This window comes from Ranitomeya variabilis, chromosome 3 (assembly GCF_051348905.1).
Source record: "Ranitomeya variabilis isolate aRanVar5 chromosome 3, aRanVar5.hap1, whole genome shotgun sequence".
Classification (NCBI taxonomy): Eukaryota; Metazoa; Chordata; class Amphibia; order Anura; family Dendrobatidae; genus Ranitomeya; species Ranitomeya variabilis.
In genome coordinates, this window is record NC_135234.1 from 538144052 (window position 1) to 538165685 (window position 21634).

Consider the following 21634-nt stretch of genomic DNA (forward strand, 5'->3'; position numbering starts at 1 on the left):
GAGCATGTCCCAGTCTAAACAGTGCCTAAGAAAAAAAAAATTATTGTAGCAGCACTAATGACCGGTGTGTGAGCTGCAATATTTTTGTTTGTATTTTGCTTGCCTGACAAGACTTTCTTTCTCTTAATTTAGCATTTGGTGGAGAAAAATGGAAAACAAATGTCCTGCTTACCTCATTTCTCTGTCCTGGGTAAATAATTTATTATAATAGCATTACAAGATATAAGGTTTGTTTACAAGCATAGGGCCCAATTCATCAAGGCTTTCACACCAGAAATTGATGATAAAAGCTTTGAAAAGTCACACTGTTTAGGCATAACTTAAAGTTGTGCCTACATTTTGTGACTCTCGGTGTCTTCACGCCAGTTTCTCCAGGTCTGCTGAAATGGGTGGATCTGATGACTGACAGGGTGAGGTGAGACACCACAACTCGTCTTCTTTATGTCAAGCTGTGGCATTGACTACTCCAGTACTCTCACTCACTGCAGCACCTGACTGGGGTGAGATTTGATGTAGTGCACACCACTCGTCAAACGCTCCAGATTAATGAAGAGGTGTGTACCCCGGCATGAACAATGCTGGTTTTGATAAATTGGACCATTGGTGTCTATCTCTATGTATAAATAACATACAAGTGCTTCTCACAAAATGAAAAAATCATCAAAAATTTAATTTATTTCAGTTCTTCAATACAAAAAGTGACACTCGTATATTATATAGTCATTACAAACAGAGTGATCTATTTCAAGTGCTTATTTCTGTTAACATTGATGATTATGGCTTACAGAAATGAAAACCCAAAAGTCATTATCTCAGTAAATTTGAATAATTAACAAAACACACCTGCAAAGGCTTCCTAAGCATTTAAAAGGTCCCTTTAGTCTGTTTCAGTAGGATCCACAATCATGGGGAAGACTGCTGACTTGACAGATTTCCAGAAGGCAGTCATTGACACTCATCACAAGGAGGGTAAGCCACAAAAGGTAATTGTTAAAGAAGCTGGCTGTTCACAGAGTGCTGTATCCAAGCATATTAATGGAAAGTTGAGTGGAAGGAAAGTGTGGTAGAAAAAGGTGCACAAGCCACCGGGATAACCACAGCCTTGAAAGGATTAAGAAAAGGCCATTCAAAAATTTGGGGAAGATTCACAAGAAGTGGACTGCTGCTGGAGTCAGCGATTCAAGAGCAACCACACACAGGCATATCCAGGACATGGGCTACAAGTGTCGCACTCCTTGTGCCAAGCCACTCATGACCAATAGACAATGACAGAAGCGTCATACCTGGGCCAAGGAGAAAAAGAACTGGACTGTTGCTCCAAGGTGTTGTTTTTAGCGAAAAGTTAATTTTGCATTTCATTTGGAAATTAAGGTCTCAGAGTTAGGAGGAAGAGTGGAGAGGAACACAGTCCAAGCTGCTTGTTGTCTAGTGTGAAGTTTCCACAATCAGTGATGGTTTGGGGAGCCATGTCATCTGCTGGTGTAGGTCCAGGTCCACTGTGTTTTATTAAGACCAAAGTCAGCGCAGCCATCTAACAGGAAATTTAAGATCACTTCATGCTTCCCTCTGCCGACAAGCTTTTTGGAGATTCTCCAGCATTAATTGTCACCTGTCCACACTGCCAAAAGTACCAATACCTGGTTTAAGAACAACAGTATCACTGTGCTTGATTGGCCAGCAAACTCACCTGACCTTAATCCCAAAGAGAATCTATGCAGTATTGTCAATAGGAAGATGAGACACCAGATCCAACAATGCAAACGAGCTGAAGGCTGCTGTCAAAGCAACTTGGGCTTCCATAACACTTCAGCTGTGCCATAGTCTGATCGCCTCCATGCAACGCTGCATTGGTGCAAAAGTAGCCCTGACCAAGTGCATTTACAGAACATACATTTCAGTAGGCCAACATTTCAGATTTTAAAATCATTTTTCAAGCTGGTGTTATAAAGTATTCTAATTTACTGAGATAATGACTTTTGGGTTTTCATTGGCTGTAAGCCATAATCATCAACATTATCAGAAATAAACACTTGAAATAGATCACTCTGTTTGTAATGACTCTATATAATGAGTTTCATTTTTGTATTGAGGAACTGAAACAAATTAACCCTTTGATATTCTAATTTAGTGAGAAGCACCTGTACATTGGACACAATTTATGAAGATCTGTGTTATTCATGCCGGTCTTAATGAAGAGATGGGCTGCAGTCGGATGCTCCTGGAGTCAAACTGTTCACTCCTCGCTACAAATCCTACCCACTTTGCTGGAACTGGGCGAAAATTGTGTGAGAATGCCAAAAGTTGCATAATTTTAGCACAGCCACCAGTTGCGCCAAAATTGTGCTACTTTTGAAAGATTTTTATGTCCCAGTACTGGCGTAAAAGCTTTCATGTATCTGTCCCATTGTCTTAAAAAGAAGTAAAGTGAATAAACTGCATTTGTAACTGTTGAAGAGAACTTGTAACCACTTCCCTATAGATGCAGATGTGAGTAGCCATTGTAACTCTTACTTGCTGTAATGTCATGTTTTATCACTAAGTAGCTGATAAATTGATCTAAATGTTAAGATAAGAACAGTGCTTGCTTCCACACATCAGATCTAAAGAAATATGTTTCTATTAACCCTTAGGATTGTCTTTGCGGATTTCTTCTTGATGAACTTAATTCTCTGGGGAGAAGGATCCTCTGCAGCAATTCCTTTTGGCACCCTTGTAGCCATTCTGGCATTGTGGTTCTGCATTTCTGTCCCTCTCACTTTCATTGGGGCTTATTTTGGATTTAAAAAGAATGTAAGTATTACTTCCACCATTCATATGTTTGTTATGTCTGTCCACTTTATTCTGGTAAACATGCGGTGTACACACTTGCACGTTTTTAAAACCAATATTAACCAGTTTAGATCTAGATTAGCCACCATGTGCCAGGTTTGCATTATCTCTTCCCCCACATCCCACTCATCAATGTAGATTAGCATTAGCATTTCTTCTGTACATGATCAAACTTTTTTTTTATACTTGGCATTAGCCTGAATGTGGCAAATCTGTGGCATCTTTAGACGTTTTCATTGAACTGTATGCCTTTGCTTTGCTGGCTCATTTTACCATAATTATTCTAGATGTAAATGTGATGGTTTTAAGTCATTGCACCGCTAAGTGAACCCCTATCCCTCACAGCCAAATCGCTTTGCTAGATGAAGCGCCTTAAAACATAGTCAATTTTGCAGTCTTTCCTACTGTTTGTTTTTTTTTTTTTTTTGCTAAATTGAGACTAAATTCTGGTTTACTTAGCCTACTAAAGTAAGTGTACAAGGCTATTTTCACATTTATATTTTGACATTTTGTTTGTTTATACCGTATGTAAATTCTGATCGTTTTGTTAAAAAATAAAAATAGGGGGATTATTTCTGGGTCCGTCTTGGCTCTTTTTTTTAGAACATGAAGTCTGCATGATGCCCTCTTTTCCATTCTTAAAACGGCCACATAAGGAGACCCAAGCTGACCCCATAATAATCAATAGGTGGGCCCTTCTGCTTCCATTTGCCTCAGTTTTTTGCAGCAAATCGTTTTTTTAACACTTATTCCGTTTGTTCTTTCTGTTTTTAAGAATAATCAAACTGAATATCAAAACATAGCCTAAGAGGTTTTACATTGCCTGTGATGGAAGCCTGTCTGGGTTTGGGCAAAAAATTAAGTGAATGTTAAAACAAATGTCTGTCGCTTTGTTTTTGTTGCTAATTGTTGTATCTGTAATTGTGGGGCCTGTACACTTACAGCTCTGCATTGTTCCTTTGCGAAAGAGGTTGTCTCGAGGTGTAGTTTCATTAGCTGCATTCTTTCAACAGTGCAAACTTATGGTAAAGCATGGAAAAAATCTAATGTATGAAGAACAAGCCCTAACACTGTCCAATTAATGCTTGACAGTATTTTTGCAAGGAGATTCCCTTTTGACAAGACAAATTGTAACTCCCAGTTGTCACTGTATACTTACATTTCTAGGAGGAGTTCTCGGAGGATGCATTCCCAAAAAATAACAGTTTTGAAGCAAGTATTTGACAGGACCTCTTTAACTCTTTAACGACCGATAAGCTTTTAAATTGTGACAGTTAAGGGTACTTATACTTCAGCGCCGCTTTTTAATGGCGCTGAGAAATAAGTGTATAGTCTGAATTTTTCCGGGATCTCTGCTACCGGGGGGTAGCCGAGACCCCAGAGAACATGATTCGGGGCGGTTGTTAGTGACCCCAGTGACCGCAAAAAAAAAAAAAGGCTGATTATCCATATAATTTCTCTCTCCTCTGACAGTCCCTGCATTCCCCCCGTGAAGTCCCTCGGGCCGCCGGCATCTTCTTTCGGGAGAAAATGGCGGGCATGCGCAGTGTGCCCGCCAAGATCTGCCGGCTGACACCCAGCAACAATAGGACATTTTTCCTATTGGTTCATTTTGATCACTGTGATAGACTCCATCACAGTGATCAAAATAAAAAAAGGTAAGTAAACCCCCCTTTATCACCCACTTAGTTAGGTAAAAATAATAAAATACAAAAATATATTTATTTCCATTTTTCCATTAGGGTTGGGGTTGGGTTAAAGTTGGGATTACGGTTCCAGATTAGGGTTAGGCGTGTGTTGAGGTTAGGGTTAGAATTGGGGAGGGTTCCACTGTGTAGGTACATCAGGGGGTCTCCAAAAGCGACATGGCGCCCACCATTGATTCCAGCCAATTTTGCGTTCAAAAAGTCAAATGGTGCTCCCTCCTTTCTGAGCCCTGCCGTGCACCCAAACAGTGGCTTTTCCCTACATATGGGGTATTGGCTTACTCGGGAGAAATTGTACAAATGTTGTGGTCCACTTTCTCCTGATACCCTTGTGAAAAAAAAAAAAAAATTGGTTCCAAAGTAAATTTTCTGTGAAAAAGTAAAATGTTCATTTTTTTCCTTCCACATTGCTTTAGTTCTCGTGAAGCACCTGAAGGGTTAATAAACTTCTTGAATGTGGTTTTGTGCACCTTGAGGGGTGCAATTTTTACAATAGTGTCACTTTTGGGCATTTTCTGTTAAATTAACCCCCCCAAACTCCAAATGTGAGGTGGTCCCTAAAAAAAATGGTTTTGTAAATTTTGTTGGAAAATGAGAAATCACTGATAAAATTTTAACCCTTATAATGTCCTAACTGAAAAAAAAAATAAAAAATTTTTTTTTCAAAAATTGTGCTGATGTAAAGTAGAAATTTGGGAAATGTTATTTATTAACTGTTTTGTGTGACATCACTCTCTGATTTAACGGCTGGAGCTTTTTTTCAGTTTTGCGGTTTCGTTTTTCGCTCCCCTCCTTCCCAGAGCCATAACTTTTTTTTATTTTTCGATCAATATGGCCGTGTGAGGGCTAAATGCTAAAACTGACCTTCTATTATGATTCTCCAGGTAATTACAAGTTCATAGACACCAAACATGTCTAGGTTCTTTTTTTATCTAAGTGGTGAAAGAAAATTCCAAAGTTTGCAATAAAATTTTTTACCATCTTTTCAGTTAGCCATTAACCCCTTCATGACCCTGGGTATTTTCATGTTTTCGTTTTTTGCTCCCCTCTTTCCCAGAGCCATAACTTTATTTTTCCGTCAATATGGCCTTGTGAGGGCTTATTTTTTGCTGGACGAGTTGTACTTTTGAACAACATCATTGGTTTTAGCATGTTGTGTACTAGAAAACTGGAAAAAAAATTCCAAGTGCAGTGAAATTGCAAAAAAAGTGCAATCCCACACTTGTTTTTTGTTTGGCTTTTTTGCTAGGTCCACTAAATGCTAAAACTGACCTGCCATTTTGATTCTCCAGGTCATTACGAGTTCATAGATACCAAACATGTCTAGGGTATTTGTTATCTAAGTAGTGAAAAAAAATTCCAAACTATGCTAAAAAAAAAAAAACCAAAAAAAAAACCCCCATAGCGTCTCCATTTTTCGTGATCTGGGGTCAGGTGAGCAGGGCTGTGGAGTCGGAGTCGTGGAGTCGGTAGAAATGTACCGACTCCGACTCCAGCTTTAAAAAAAAATTATTAATATTTCATAATTGAACTTTCATATGAATTTTATAAATGTTCATAGTTTGATAGAACATATATATTTGAGTAACAGTGATAAGCAGTTCTGCTGGAGATAGAGACATTTCTTACTTCTTGTGTGTCACTGTTCTCCACTGCCCTTATCTAATCTTATACTTGGTTAACCTCATGGTGCCCCAACCCCCCTACTTACAATGTATGAAACTGAAAGTGAAAATGTGTTGCAAATTCTTAGTAGTAAAGCTCCTCCTCTAGACTAGATGTTTACTAGGTGTGGGTCTTCCAAGCATCTCACAGCTGCTACTAAGAAGAGGAAGACTGTAAGAAGTATTATCCTTTCAACAAACTTTGCATCAGTTAACTGTGAGTACATGAGGAATAACAGTATTACTGACCACTATATCAGTTGTACGACCTGGCAATAATTTTGTACAATTGTTTTTAGGAAAAACAATTGTCATTTGGATTGTAAATGCAGAATTAAAAACCTGAGAATGTCAAAGAAGCGTCACATTAAATCAGCTGTATTTGAACATTTCACCATCACTCAAGATAGAAAACATTATGTCTGTCAGTGTATGACAAATGATCCAGACGAAAACAAATGCTGTGAAGCCAAGATCAGTGCATATTCAGGCAAAGATAAAAATGCTACTACCAGAGCTTCTAATCTAAGGAGACATTTACAGCGCTTTCATCCAGAAGTACTGAAAGCAGTGGATGAGAAAGACTGCATCCAAACCAATGAACCAGTGCCCAGCTCTTCCAGCCAAACAAAGGAGCAGAGAACTTGCAGCCATCAGTTGCAAGATATTTTGTCAGTGACCAAGTTACTGTGACAATGACAGTAGATACATTTAAAAAACAGATCATAGAGCTTGTTGTAAAGGATAGTGTGCCTATTTCATTATTTTCACGACCAGCTTTTATGTGTCTGAATGGGGAAATGGCCCGCAAGCTTGGTGTTTCTCTGGAGAGAGAGAGAGAGTATTAGAAAATTAGTAATCGAAGAAGCTTTTAAACAAAAGGAAGAACTTAAAAAAAAAAAAAAACTCTCAAGGGACGCTTTCTGTTTCTTAAAATGGATGCCTGCACACGTCACAGAGTGAACTATTTTGCCATCAATGTCCGATTTGTTTGTGACAAAAATGAAATAGTTACCAAGACATTGGCAGTAAAAGACACCAAAGCTCATCACACCAGTGAGTTTCTTCAGGTCTTGGTGGAAAAGGTTCTGCAAGACTATGAACTTAAAAAAGAGCAAGTTCTTTCTGTCGTAACTGACAATGCTTCAAATATGATGAGTACTATTAAGCTAATGAATGAGAGTAATGGTGATCAGCAGCTAGAAGAACATTCTGGGTCCACAGACACAGAAATGTTTGAAATAGAGGAACACAGTATTGTAACTGAGGAGCAACCTGAAGTTGCTTCAGATGAATAGCAACATGATAGTTTAGATGATCTTGTTGAAACTGTGTCAATTCGTTCTTTCATTCATCACATGCGCTGTGTTGTGCATACGCTACAGCTGGCTATAAGAGACAGTCTGCAAGATGGACATGCTGCTGCACTGATTGGCAAGGTGAGAAAATTGGCTACTGTTGCCAGAACCCCTAAAGTTGACTCAATTTTGAAGAGACGTGCTGGAAAAGGGGCAATTATTGATCAAGCCACATGGGGCAGTACTTACTTAATGATTCAGCGCTTGGTTGAACTGAAAACCTTTCTTGTAGACATGGCTAACCCTCAACTGACGCTAAATGAAAGTCAGTGGAATCAGGTGACTGAGCTGGAAAAATTGCTAGAGCACCCATTTACAGTGACTAAAAAATTACAAGCAGAGGACTTAAAGGGCCACTGTCACCCCCTCCAGCCGTTATAAACTAAAAGAGCCACCTTGTGCAGCAGTAATGCTGCATTCTAACAAGGTGGCTCTTTTAGTTTTTGATTCAGTTAATCCCTCAATAAAGCGTTTTAAAGTTTGCCACAAATACCTGACTTTGTACCTGGAGGCGGTCCGAAGCCTCCTCTATGAATCTCCCAACTGCCGTCACTCTTCTCTTCAGGGGCGATGGTCGCCGCAACCTTCGCGCTGTTTCTTCTTAAATCCGGCGCCTGCGCTGTGCGTGCCTGCCTGGGGCAGGCGCAGTCTTCATTGTCAGTCACAGCTCAGATGCAGGTTGCCGCAATATACACTAATCCTCACCAGCGTTTGTAATGAGGCAGCCGCAAATAACAATGCTGGAAGGCGGGGGAGCAGGGGGAGCGTCCGAGATGGGGGAGCGCCTGAACAGCGCAGTGCGCATGCCCAGAAATGCCAGCCCCGCACTGTGCATAATGAATAACACAGTGCGGGGCGGGGATTCAGCAACAGGGTGGCCGCACTGCCCGCACAGGCGCAGTCAGGCACCCTGCATCTGAGCTGTGACTGACAATGAAGACTGCGCCTGCCCCAGGCAGGCACGCACAGCGCAGGCGCCAGATTTAAGAGGAAACAGCGCGAAGGGGGCGGCGACCATCGCCCCTGAAGAGAAGAGTGACGGCAGTTGGGAGATTCATAGAGGAGGCTTCGGACCGCCTCCAGGTACAAAGTCAGGTATTTGTGGCAAACTTTAAAATGCTTTATTGAGGGATTAACTGAATCAAAAACTAAAAGAGCCACCTTGTTAGAATGCATCATTACTGCTGCACAAGGTGGCTCTTTTAGTTTATAACGGCTTGGGGGGGTGACAGTGGCCCTTTAACTCCAGGTATTTTCTTAAAGGAGTGGAAGAACCTGATGTTTCGCCTGTCCCAAAGAGGAGGGTTAATTGCAAGTGGCATTGCTACATCAATGAAACGGAGAGAGGAGCTACTATTACAAAATAACATTCTTTTGGCAGCTGTTTATGTAGACCCAATGCATCGGATTCTTCTAGATGATCAACAGCTAACTAAAGGAAAAGAAGCTCTGTTTGAAATAGCAGTAAGGATGAAAGGGTTGCAGAACAGTCAGGACGAACAAGAAGAATTTGGTTTTCCTGCCACATCTTCACCCTCATCAACTGATGAAGAATTTAATTTAGAAAAATATTTGGATCACAAGGACTGTGCAAAGCATTCCCGCATAGAAGAGTCATCCCCATCAAAGAACACAGCCAGTACATTTCAGCAGAATTTTTTATGTGCACTAAAAGAAATTGAGAAATTTGACCGTTCATCAAAAATAACAGTGCAACAAGTGATTCCTCTGTATCCTGACATTGTCAGAGATGTTGCCCGAGTGGTTACTGCTTTGCCACCAACCCAAGTTAGTGTAGAGAGGTTGTTCTCTGCTCTCAAAATAATTAGATCAGATTTGAGGGCATCCGTGAAGGAGGATCTGATCAAGGCAATACTTTTTCTGAGGACAAATATATAGATTTCTTCTTATTAACTGCATAACAGTGTTTATTGCATATTTACTTACAAGAGTTTAGAAAAGTTTATAAAAGTTATTTGCTATATTCTAATTGTATTCTAATAAATATAGTTTTTGCTCTAAGTGGTCTGATTACTTATATGATGGTGAGAAACTGAATAAGCACGATGTTAATATTTTACAACAGTAAATTTATTGTTACGACTTGGCCATTTATGAAGGAGCCGGAGTCGGAACCTGATAAAATCCAGGAGTCAGAGTCGCAACTGTGGCTTACCGACTCCACAGCCCTGCAGGTGAGGGCGTATTTTTTGTTCGCCGAGCTGACGTTTTTAATGAGACCATTTTGGTGCAGATACATTCTTTTGATCACCTGTTATTGCATTTTAATGCAATGTCGCGGCGACAAAAAAACCCGTAATTTTGGCGTTTAGAATTTTTTTTCTCGCTACGCCGTTTCTGAACACGGCGATACCAAACGTGTATTTTATTTTTTTAAATTTTTTTTTTATTGGTTTATTTTGAATGGGGAGAAAGGGGGGTGATTTAAACTTTAATATATACCGTATATACTCGAGTATAAGCCGACCCGAGTATAAGCCGACCCCCCTAATTTTGCCACAAAAAACTGGGAAAACTTATTGACTCGAGTATAAGCCTAGGGTGGAAAATGCAGCAGCTACCGGTGAATTTCAAAAATAAAAATAGATGCTCCATACCGTTCATTATGGCCCCATAGCTGTGCCATATAGTGCTCTGCACCGTTCATTATTGCCCCATAGCTGTACCATAGAAAGCTGTGCCATATAGTGCTCTGCACCGTTCATTATTGCCCCATAGCTGTGCCATATAGTGCTCTGCACCGTTCATTATTGCCCCATAGCTGTACCATAGAAAGCTGTGCCATATAGTGCTCTGCACCGTTCATTATTGCCCCATAGCTGTGCCATAGAAAGCTGTGCTGCTGCTGTTGCAATAAAAATAAAATGACATACTCGCCTCTCTTGCTTGCAGCTCCTCAGCGTCCCGTCCCGGCGTCTCTCTGCACTGACTGATCAGGCAGAGGGCGGCGCGCACACTATATGCGTCATCGCGCCCTCTGACCTGCACAGTCAGTGCGGAGAGACGCCGGGAAGATGGAGCGGCGCCCGGCGTGTGGAACGCAGACAGGTGAATATGACATACTTACCTGCTCCCGGCGTCCCGCTCCTTCCCCCGGACAGCTGGTCTTCGGTGCCGCAGCCTCCTTCCTCTATCAGCGGTCACCGTTACCGCTCGTTAGAGAAATGAATATGCGGCTCCACCCCTATGGGAGTGGAGTCCATATTCATTTCTCTAATAAGCGGTCCCACGTGACCGCTGAACAGGGGAAGAGCTGCGGCACCCGGAGACCGTGGGACTGCAGGGACAGCGCCAGGAGCCCCGGAAGCAGGTAAGTATGCCTCAGCGCCCTCACCCGCCGACCCTGCCGCCGACCGTGACTCGAGTATAAGCCGAGAGGGGCACTTTCAGCCCAAAAATTTGGGCTGAAAATCTCGGCTTATACTCGAGTATATACGGTATATATTTTTTTCATATTTTTTAAAACTGTTTTTTTTTTTTTTTTACTTTTGCCATGCTTCAATAGCCTCCATGGGAGGCTAGAAGCTGGCACAACTTGATCGCCTCTGCTACATAGGAGCGAAGCTCAGATCGCCTCTATGCAGCAGAATTACAGCATTGCTATGAGTGCCAACCACAGGGTGGCACTCATAGCAATCCGGCATCAACAACCATAGAGGTCTCAAGGAGACCTCTGGTTGTCATGCCAACGCATCGCTGACCTCCGATCACGTGAAGGGGGTCAGCGATGAGCGCATTTCCGGCCGGATGCGCTAGTTAAATGTCGCTGTCAGCGTTTGACAGAGGCATTTAACTAATTAATAGCGGCGGGTGAATCGCGATTCCACCCACCGCTATTGCGGGCACATGTCAGCTGTTCAAAACAGCTGACATGTCTCGGCTTTGATGCGAGCTCACCGCCGGAGCCCCCATCAAAGCGGGAGTTCTGACCTTGGACGTACTATCCCGACCGAGGTCAGAAAGGGGGTTAAAAGGTATCAACCACTGAGGACTCAATTCTAAATATTTAAAAAAAAAAAAAAATTGTGCAATTTTCAGAGACCCGCTGCATCTCCATTTTTCGGGATTTCGGGCCAGGTGAGGGTTTATTTTCTGAGCGCCGAGCTGACGTTTTTAATGATACCATTTTGGTGCAGATACATTCTTATGATCTCCCGTTATTGCATGTTAATGCAATGTTGCGTGACCAAAAAAAGTAATTCTGGCATTTTGAATTTTTTTCCCGCTACGCTGTTTAGCGATCAGGTTAGTTTTTTTTTCTTTTATTGATCCGGCGATTCTGAACGCGGTGATACCAAATATATGTAGGTTTGATTTTTTTTTTGTGTGTGTGTTTTATTTTGAATGGGGCAAAAGGGGGGTGATTTGAACTTTTATTTTTATTTTTTTTTCTGTTTTTTTATTTTATTTTTTTAAAACTTTTGCCATGGTTCAATAGCCTCCATGGGAGGCTAGAAGCTGGCATAGCCTGATCGGCTCTGCTACATAGAGGTGATGCTCAGATCGCCCCTATGTAGCTGAATTACAGCATTGCTATGAGCGCCGACCACAGGGTGGCGTTCACAGCAATCTGTCATCAACAACCATAGAGGTCTCCAGGAGACCTCTGGTTGTCATGCCGACGCACCCCTTACCCCCGATCACGTGATGAGGGGTCAGCGGTGCGCTTATTCCCGGCCTGATGGCCAGAAGCGCGTTTTTTAATGCTGCTGTCAGTTCGACAGCGGCATTTAACTAGTTAAATACAGCTGACATGTCCCGGCTTTGATGTGGGCTCACCGCCGGAGCCCACATCAAAGCGGGCATTCTGCCATCGGACGTACTATTCCGTCCGATGGCAGAAAAAGGTTAAGTGTACAAAAATTTAAAGTTTGAAAATTTGTGCCAATTTTTTTTCATAAATAAACTTAAGTTATATCGAAGAAGGTTTACCACTACCATGAAGTACAATATGTAACGAAAAAACAGTCTCAGAATCAGTGGGATCCTTTGAAGCGTTCCAGAGTTATAACCTCATAAAGTGACAGTGGTCAGAATTGTAAAAATTGACTAGGTCGTTAAGTACCAAATTGGCTCCTTCACTAAGGGGTTAAACTGTAATCCTTTGCTTTACTCTTGTCTGTGAAGCAATAAAGTATACAGCCATAACCATGCAAGCAAAGTTCATAGTTCCAGCCCTTGTACTTTGTGTGTGTTGTATTGGATTCTGTGAAAGGCCTCAGTTCTTAAAATAACTGTGCCAGTGTATAATTATCTAGATTGATCTCTACTGCTGTGATGAACAGATCATTTTATTCAATGATCAGTTTGAAACGAAGCACTACTTATTGCTGCATACTACAGCCACTTGTTTGCTGGACTGCTTACAATACTTCTCACAAATGGGATGCTGGTTCTTAAGAGCCATTTATTGCACAATACAACTGTAGAATTTGGCTACCCTTTTTGAGTAGTGTCCCTCATGTTGCTACCTTAGTGTCTGCAGGTAAATCGCTGTTTTTTTTTTTTTGTTTTTTTTTTCATAACAGCATTAATCCTGCAATCCTAGTGCTTGACTAACTAAACTAACAGAAAAATGTATAGCAAGTCCTTAGTTTATAACTATCAAAGTATCAAATTTCCACTCTGATAACTTAAACTTGCACATAATGATGAATGTATAGCCACATATGAGGTCAGTCAGCATTAAAGTAATATTTTTTGGATTATAAGATGCACATTTATAATCCCCAAAATAAGGGGAAATGGGGGGGTGTCTTATAAACCTAACACTGTTCTTACCAATGCTGCAGGCCAGGAGCTGGGGGTGTTTCGGTGGTCCTGCGGTGTGCAGTGATGGTACGGCGGCGGCTGCATATGGCGGCCGCCATTCTTCCGGGATCCAGCTTCTCACTCGGCGCAGATGGAGGAAAACCAAAATCTCCATCCGCACCTGCCTCAAGGCGATGTCTCCAGGAAAATGGCCGCGGATGCAGTGCAGGCGCAGATGAAGATCTCCGCGCCCCCTCGGTAGCCATTTTCCAGGAGTTAACCACATAGTAAACAGTGCGGTTCTGAGCATACAGAGAAATACAGGGGAGCAGGATCACCACCTGCCGGTGTGCAGTGTATCCTATTAGCTACTCTTCACCTGCTTTGAAAAACTGCTAGTAACTGCAGAATGCAATATATACAGGTAGTCCTCGACTTACGACGTTGATCCGTTCTTACGCGTCGTCGTAAACCGAATTTCGACGTAAGTCGAACCATACGTTCATACAGTACTGTACCATAATAAAAGTACAGTGCTGCCTATCCAAAACACCTATCCTAACACAGTACCCTATATAATTAGCAATAAAGATAGGTACAGTAAAATATTGTGCAGTACAGTACGTTTAATAATGAAGTACAGTACAGTACTACTGTACTGTACTGTAAGTGCTGTAACAGGTAATAAACAGTGTACTGTACAGTACTGTAATAAACAAAGATAACAATTCCAAAGAGAGAACAGGCTTATTGGGAGGAATCAGCAGAAGGTGTTGGAGATACTGGGGCAGGTGAGTCAAGAGGGGCAGGGGAGTCAAGAGGGGCAGGAGAGGTAGAGGGTACAGGTACAGGATCTGTTGCAGGCCTCTCTGCCTTCTTGAAGTACTGCTGAAGGTTAGTTTGGAAGGAGACCATCTTCTTCTCCTCCAAGATCTCCTTGTAACACCTAAGGGAATCCATGACTCCTCTGGCAACCCTAGTGTACCTTTCCATGTTGGGATCCTCAGCCTCAAACTTTGACAATCCTTCCTGTATCAGGGCAAAACCTCCTGCCAAGCCCTGCCTTGTAAATCTCTTACGTTCTGGGGTTGGTATGTCTTCCTCTTCCTCTATCATCTGCTTCTCCAGTTGCATAAGGTCCTCAGCAGATAACTCCTCTCCATGAGATGCCAGTAGCTCTGTGACATCATCCTCCTCCACCTCCAGATTCATTGTCTTACTCATATCAACAACGTTCTTTATGACACTAGTCACTGACTCTTGGACCTCTGTGACATCTTTCACAAACTGGGGACACAGTTTTTTCCACACACCATTCATACTGGTCTGCTTAACCTCATCCCAGGAATCAGCAATGTTATTCACAGCATCAAGGATGTTGTATGTTTTCCAAAAGGCCTTTAGAGTCAAGTCCTTATTCTTTTCAGTTGCTGCTAAAGCATTACCAATGACCCTTCGGAGGTAGTAGGCCTTGAATGTAGCAATGACTCCTTGGTCCATAGGCTGTATTAGGGCAGTGGTATTAGGTGGAAGGTAAACCACCTTGACATTACGGTTAAAGTCATCCAGACGGGCAGGGTGTCCAGGGGCATTGTCCAGAATTAGCAATACCTTAAAGGGGATATCCTTGGAGGTACAATACCGCTCCACGCCTGGCACAAAATGGTGGGTGAACCAGTCATCAAACACTGCGAGTGTCACCCATGCCTTCCTATTAGACTTCCAGATGACTGGTAGTTGACTCTTTGAAATGCCCTTGAGTGCCCTTGGATTCTCAGCCTGATACACCAGCATGGGCTTCAGTTTGTAGTCGCCAGCAGCATTGCCCCCAAGAAGCAAAGTCAGTCTCTCCTTGCCGACTTTATGACCTGGTGCTGACCTCTCCTCCTTCCTTGGCGATGTACGTACGGTTAGGCAAACGTTTCCAAAACAAGCCTGTCTCATCCACATTGAACACTTGTTGAGCACAGTAACCACCCTCCTCAATTATCTCAGCCAATGCTTTAGGAAACTCAGTTGCTGCTTTCTCATCAGCACTAGCAGCTTCACCTTGCACTTTAATGTTATGGAAATTGGCACGATCCTTAAACCTCATAAACCAACCCCTACTCGCCACAAATTCTTCACTTTCACTTCCTTCCCCCTTATCTGTTTTCAACGCCTCAAACAGTCGCCTAGCCTTCTCCTGAATAACCATAAGGCTCACAGGGATACGGCGTTGATTTTGGTCTTCCAACCAAAGCACCAATAATCTTTCCATCTCAATAATAAGCCCACTCCGCTGCTTTGTTATCACTGTCGCTTTCATAGGAGCAGATCCTTTCACATGTTCAAGGATACGATCTTTATCCTTGATAATTGTAGCAACAGTCGAACGACTAAGTCCTAATGACCTGCCAATTTCTGTTGGTGTTTCCCCCTTATCAGATCGCCTTAGGATATCCACTTTCACCTCCATGGTGATGGCCTTCCTTTTCTTTGATTCACTGCTGGTGTCAGATGAGTCTACCTTGCGTTTGGGAGCCATAATGAAGTGTGTTATGGTGTGCAGGAGGCTCAGTTTCCTCTGTAACCGGGTACAGTGTACAGTAGTTCCGCCCCTGCACGTAGTTCGACTTACGACGCAAAACGTCGTAAGTCGGAATGAGGCGTCGTATAAAGCGTCGTAAACACGAAACGACGTAACCCGAGACCGTCGTAAACCGAGGACTACCTGTATATATATCTATATATATCAGGGTCAGAAACGTTATAGCTCACATAGGGTAGGGAAAAGAAGTATTTGATACACTTATGATTTTGGAAGTTTTCCCATCTACAAAGAATGGAGAGGACTGTAATTTTTATCCTAGGTACACTTCGACTGTGAGACAGAATCGAAAAATAAAAAACTGAAAATCATATGATGTATGATTTTTAAATATTTTATGCAATAAAATACAAAAGTATTTGATTACCTACCAGCAACAAGAATTCTCGCTCACAGACCTGTTGATTTTGTGGATACCCTCCTACTCTGCACTCGTTACCTGTATTAATTGCACAGGTTTGAACTTTTTACCTGTATAAAAAGACACCTGTCCACATACTTCATCAGACTCCAACCTCTCCATGGCCAAGATCAATGAGCTGTCCAAGGAAACCAGAGGGGGGGAATTGTAGACCTGCACAAGGCTGGGTTGGGCTACAGGACAATAGGCAAGCAGCTTGATGAACAGGCAACTGTTGGCTCAATTATTAGAAAATGGAAGAAACACAAGATGACTGTCAATCTTCCTTGGTCTGGGGCTGCATGCCAGATCTTGCCTCGTGGGGTAAGGATGATTCTGAGAGAGGTCAGAAATCTGCCCAGAAGTACATGGTAGGACCTGGTCAATGACCTGGAGAGAGCTGGGACCACTGTCTCAAACGTTACTGTTAGAAAGACACTACGCTGTCATGAATTGAAGTCCTGCAGGGCACGCAAGGTCCCCCTGCTCATGCCACCACATGTCCAGGCACATATGAAGTTCGCCAGTGACCATCTGGATGATCCAGAGGAGACATGGGAGAAGATCATGTGGTCAGATAAGAACAAAATAGAACGTTTTTTTTATCAACTCCACTCACTGTGTTTTTAAAGGAAGAAGAATTATGAGTACGACCCCAAGAACACTATCCCAATAGTGAAACGTGGTGGGGGGGTTTCCGCAAAGGGCAGTGTATCAAATACTTATTTTCCCCACTGTACATACCAGGGCTGAGTCTGAAAACACCAGAAACTGCAGATAAAATGTATTATATGTAAATGTCACCAATGAATGAAGTATAATATCTCGGTGGCAACCCTTAACAAGGGACTTGGACATAAAACATTTTGGATAGGACAAGGCATTCACAATCTCAAGTTAGCGCACATGTTTGGCATCCACAAGCAGAGAATTTGTTATCCATGCTCAAGAAGGATTAGATTCTCTGCCCTTGCTGCCAGCAGGATGCCTCTGATTGTGTGGTCTCCATGATTGAGGAGCAAATTACTGACAAATTGTTGCAGTTCCACTACTAGGACCAACAGATTTTATCACCTCTCATCATAAACCGGAGCTCGTGTTCGTTCTCAGTTATTTTCATAAATAAGTGTTTGTTGTCATAACCCTAGACAAAGGGACGTGTAGCAGCAGTCTACTAGCGTGGATTACAGCCGCACATACATTAAACACGAACCCCCTTATGATCTTGCTTTCTGACAGCTACTGTCCCATCTGTGACTTATCTGGATTTAACCCTTTCTTAACAAGTGAAATTAAGATGTAAATTAAATTCTGTCATTTGTAACCAGCATGGGAGTAAGGTCTGCCACCTTGGTGCAGATAGATTTTTAACTACTGGCTGTAATGGGTGCAGTTTTTCTGTCCCTTTTTCCTATTGGGATTGCTATTTGATGTCTACAGTAGTTATTTGCCACTATTAGAGTCAGCATGAATGCCAGAGGAAAAAGCTTGCAAATAGGATGGCAGTGAGAAAGTGAGATTTAAATGGCCCTGTAATGATGCATTTGCTTTTTCTTCTTTCCTTTAGGCTATTGAACACCCAGTCCGCACCAATCAGATTCCTCGCCAGATTCCTGAGCAGTCCTTTTACACAAAGCCATTACCTGGCATCATTATGGGAGGAATTTTGCCCTTCGGGTGCATCTTCATACAACTTTTCTTCATTCTTAATAGTATCTGGTGAGCTGCATTTTTTTTGTGTATGTCCTTCACAATCTTCACAAGGCCTCTTTGCTCTTACATGTTCACATTTCTATTCCACTCCGCTGTGAGTGAGGAAAGTACACTTGGGCGACTGCATTGGGTCGTGAATAAGTTACAAAGGGAGACATGTCTTTTAGATAGAAGACCTTCCTTTAAAACCATGAATTCAGCATAGCAAGGTCATTTTACACACAGTCGCCCACAGAGAAATTGCAGATTTATGGCAGGTCCCGGAGTACCTATAATTATCCTTAAAATTCCTGTGGCTTCTTTACGTATTAAATTACTTCTGCATTTAAAAGTCACGACATGCTGCTGATGTAAATGTATTCTCCTTATTAGTATAAGGAGTGTGCAACTAAATAGAGCTTTAGTCTAAAGGAAAAGAGAGAACATCAAAAAGGATTTTTTAAATAAATGAGGACTTTTCATTTTTGGCCATATTTCCTTTCTTCAAACATCCTTTATTTAAGGACGAGTTTACACGTGGTGGGTTTGCTGTGGACTTGTGCATGTGAAATCCCCAGCAGATTAAATACAGTACAAAGCAAGTCGATGCGATCTTGCAAATCTTGTGCACTTGCTGCGGACACTTACTGCACAGAAAGTCTAGCATGCTGCAGTTGTTACACTGCACAGTCTGCAGCACCATGTAATGCATGCAGCTCTGCGGTAAGATCTAGAACAGTGAGCATTTCCACTGCACGGAGACTTGTCCTTACAACTGAAGCTCTGGAATAATCTAGTAACCCTTTCCACATCGTTGGGGGATGAGTGAGCGTGCTCTGATGAGGTGTGATCCGAGCATGCTCGTGTGCTAATAGAGTATCTTCGGCGTGCTCGAATACTATGCTCGAGTCAGCATGGCTGCATGGCAGGGATTGCCTAACAGCTGCGAGACATGCAGCCACAGCGACTCGAACATATTATTCAAGCACGCTGAAAATACTCTTAGCACACCAGCAAGCTCGCCCATCGCTACAACATGGTATATGCAGAGTCGGAGGCAGGGTTTGCTCCATAATTGTTTTTGTAATCTCCATATTTTTTTTTTCTCTCCTAGGTCTCATCAGATGTATTACATGTTTGGCTTCCTATTTCTCGTATTCATTATTTTAGTTATTACATGCTCAGAAGCAACAATATTGCTCTGCTATTTCCATCTGTGTGCGGAGGTAGGATTATACTTTTCCATGGTTATCTAGTTGACAAATGCTCTCATTGTGGGGTATAGTCATGTCAGTATTTGACTATTGGAGGGATTTAACATTGAAGACCACCATTTTTGTAAGTGCAGTCCTGCTCCAGAAATGCCACAGTTATGTTATTGCTGAGGTCAGCTGCCATCATTATTAATATGAAAGGAGAAGTCACTATGTAACTGACAGCTGGCGCGAGTTTGCCACATTGACAGCCATGCCTTTTTGGCAGCTTTATATGCTGACTTTACATGCTGGCTTATGGGGGGTTTGCGTCTCAGCAGAGGACTCCAGGCTGTGATGAACAATTGGTAAGGGGGATTTCTTAGACGATCCCATTTAAGTTTGTCTGTAAGACCCTGTACTTCCAAGTAATAGGCTACAGCGTACATTCCCAAGGGTGATGGATGCCAGTGGATTGTTGCTGATGATCTGCGGTGAATGACAAATGATCTGACAAGTTGTGGTTTTTTTTTCCACCTAGGACTACCATTGGCAGTGGCGTTCGTTCCTCACAAGTGGCTTTACTGCAGTTTATTTTCTTATATATGCAATTCATTACTTTTACTCCAAATTACAAATTACGGGGACAGCTAGCACTATTTTGTACTTTGGCTATACTATGATCATGGTTTTGATCTTCTTCCTTTTCACTGGTAAGTTTTTATTTTGTACAGTTTAATATACAGTACACAGCTACTGTTTTCTGGCATTGGCATCATAGAGTTCAAAAGCAGCTTACGTGGGGATATCGGGAGATGTGTAAGACAGCCGTCTGTCATGGCTGTAGGGGGCACTGAAGGTGTTCTCATGGATACACCAGACCCAACCTTGTGTTTGATGTTTGTCTTTTTCCTTTTATAATTTTGCGCTGTTTTGGCCTGTCACCTTCTTATGATGTCCTTACCTCCACCAGCGTGGTCTGATCACTTTATCTTTTATTATGTGTTGGGGATATGATGAAGTGCCATTACTACTGTAGAAGTATTCCAGGCTCTTCTCCCGCACTTGTACTCACAGGAGAACCTGCAATACGTATATGTAGACTGACCATGCCCAACATCCATAGACAGCGTATGCTTGCATGGCAGTACCAGCTTATTAATACAACTATGGATCATGTATTCAGAATGTTAGGGCTTTATTTTAAGAGATTTGTTTTTTTATTTTAGGAACAATTGGCTTCTTTGCCTGTTTCTGGTTTGTGACAAAGATTTACAGCGTTGTGAAAGTGGACTGAAAATGCCCCTCGGTGAAGAATGTGCTGAACAGTGATTTTTAGTAGGAATGAAGACCTCTTTATTTTACAGTATTGTCATCTATTTATGGGAAGGCAGAATCCAGTCCACTAATGCATTTTCTTTCAATCTTTATTTTCCTGAAGCTTTCCATTGCAATGTTCTACCTGAAGAAGCGTCCGACACATGTATGCTTATGTAAATATAATTATACTGTATGGTGGTTCACCGTGCTAACGTCCGCAGAGAGGAGCTGTGTGTACTGCACGGATATCACAACTGTTAATAAAAGATGCCTGTAAATACTACTTTGCTTTTAGACTCTAGGTGGGATGACTTTTATTCTTGAATGCAAACGAGAAGATAAAATGTGAGATTTGTTTTCTATAATGTAAACCTTTTAATTCTGGTTGAATCTTATTTTTTTATACTGGGTGAAATGTCCTGACATCGGTTTCTTTTGATGTTTATATTCCCTTTAGTGATTGAAGACTATAAAACTATGTGCCTCCAAGTCTCTGGATTTTTAAATTTATAATCTTAATAAACAGATTAAAAATGGAGCTGTTTGCCCTTGTGGTATCTTGGCAGTAAAGCCACAGGGAATGTTCACGTGTTATGGTTTTGTAGTGTTGAGGGAGGATCTGAAGTGACCCTTCACGGTTGACACAGTGATTTTCAAATTGATCCACAGGGCGTTGCAGGCAGCTGAAAATAACCAGACAGAGACGTGTGTCTCTGTTTGGGGGGATCGAGCAGATCTCTGAACCCCGTTTATTGTGTCGCACTTTTTATAATCTTAGAAATTATACTTCAACCAATCAACATAAGAACACGCTCACAGTTCTTAACCTATAAGAATGCAGGAACAGCTTGTACGTCAAAGTCTCGTAGAACAATACACCCTCAGTCTCATGTCCTGTTCAGGTTGAAACAATCAAGGTCTCATAACAACTATGAACTTTTACTTAGTAACAAAGATTTATCTCAAAACAGCAAGATGGAGTCGAAAAGCACAAAATGAAGCCTGCTTTAATTTTTCTTAGTTTAAGCCTTCACAGTAGCAGGAACGTCTCAGTGTTTTATATTACCAGCAAAATGAAGGAGATTTCCGAAATCTCATGCAAATGTTGCT

General features: G+C 41.9%; 1 protein-coding gene across 1 annotated transcript in view; it reads left to right on the forward strand.

The window, feature by feature from the left end:
* TM9SF2 (transmembrane 9 superfamily member 2) overlaps positions 1-21062 on the forward strand; it is a 77537-nt gene extending 56475 nt beyond the window's left edge. Inside the window, exons 12-17 of the mRNA XM_077297068.1 lie at positions 133-190; positions 2631-2790; positions 17887-18038; positions 19126-19237; positions 19746-19917; positions 20434-21062. Coding sequence (XP_077153183.1) covers positions 133-190; positions 2631-2790; positions 17887-18038; positions 19126-19237; positions 19746-19917; positions 20434-20501 — 722 coding nt within the window. The 3' untranslated portion in view covers positions 20502-21062. The remainder of the gene's footprint in view (positions 1-132; positions 191-2630; positions 2791-17886; positions 18039-19125; positions 19238-19745; positions 19918-20433) is intronic.
* The last annotated feature ends 572 nt before the right edge of the window (positions 21063-21634 follow it).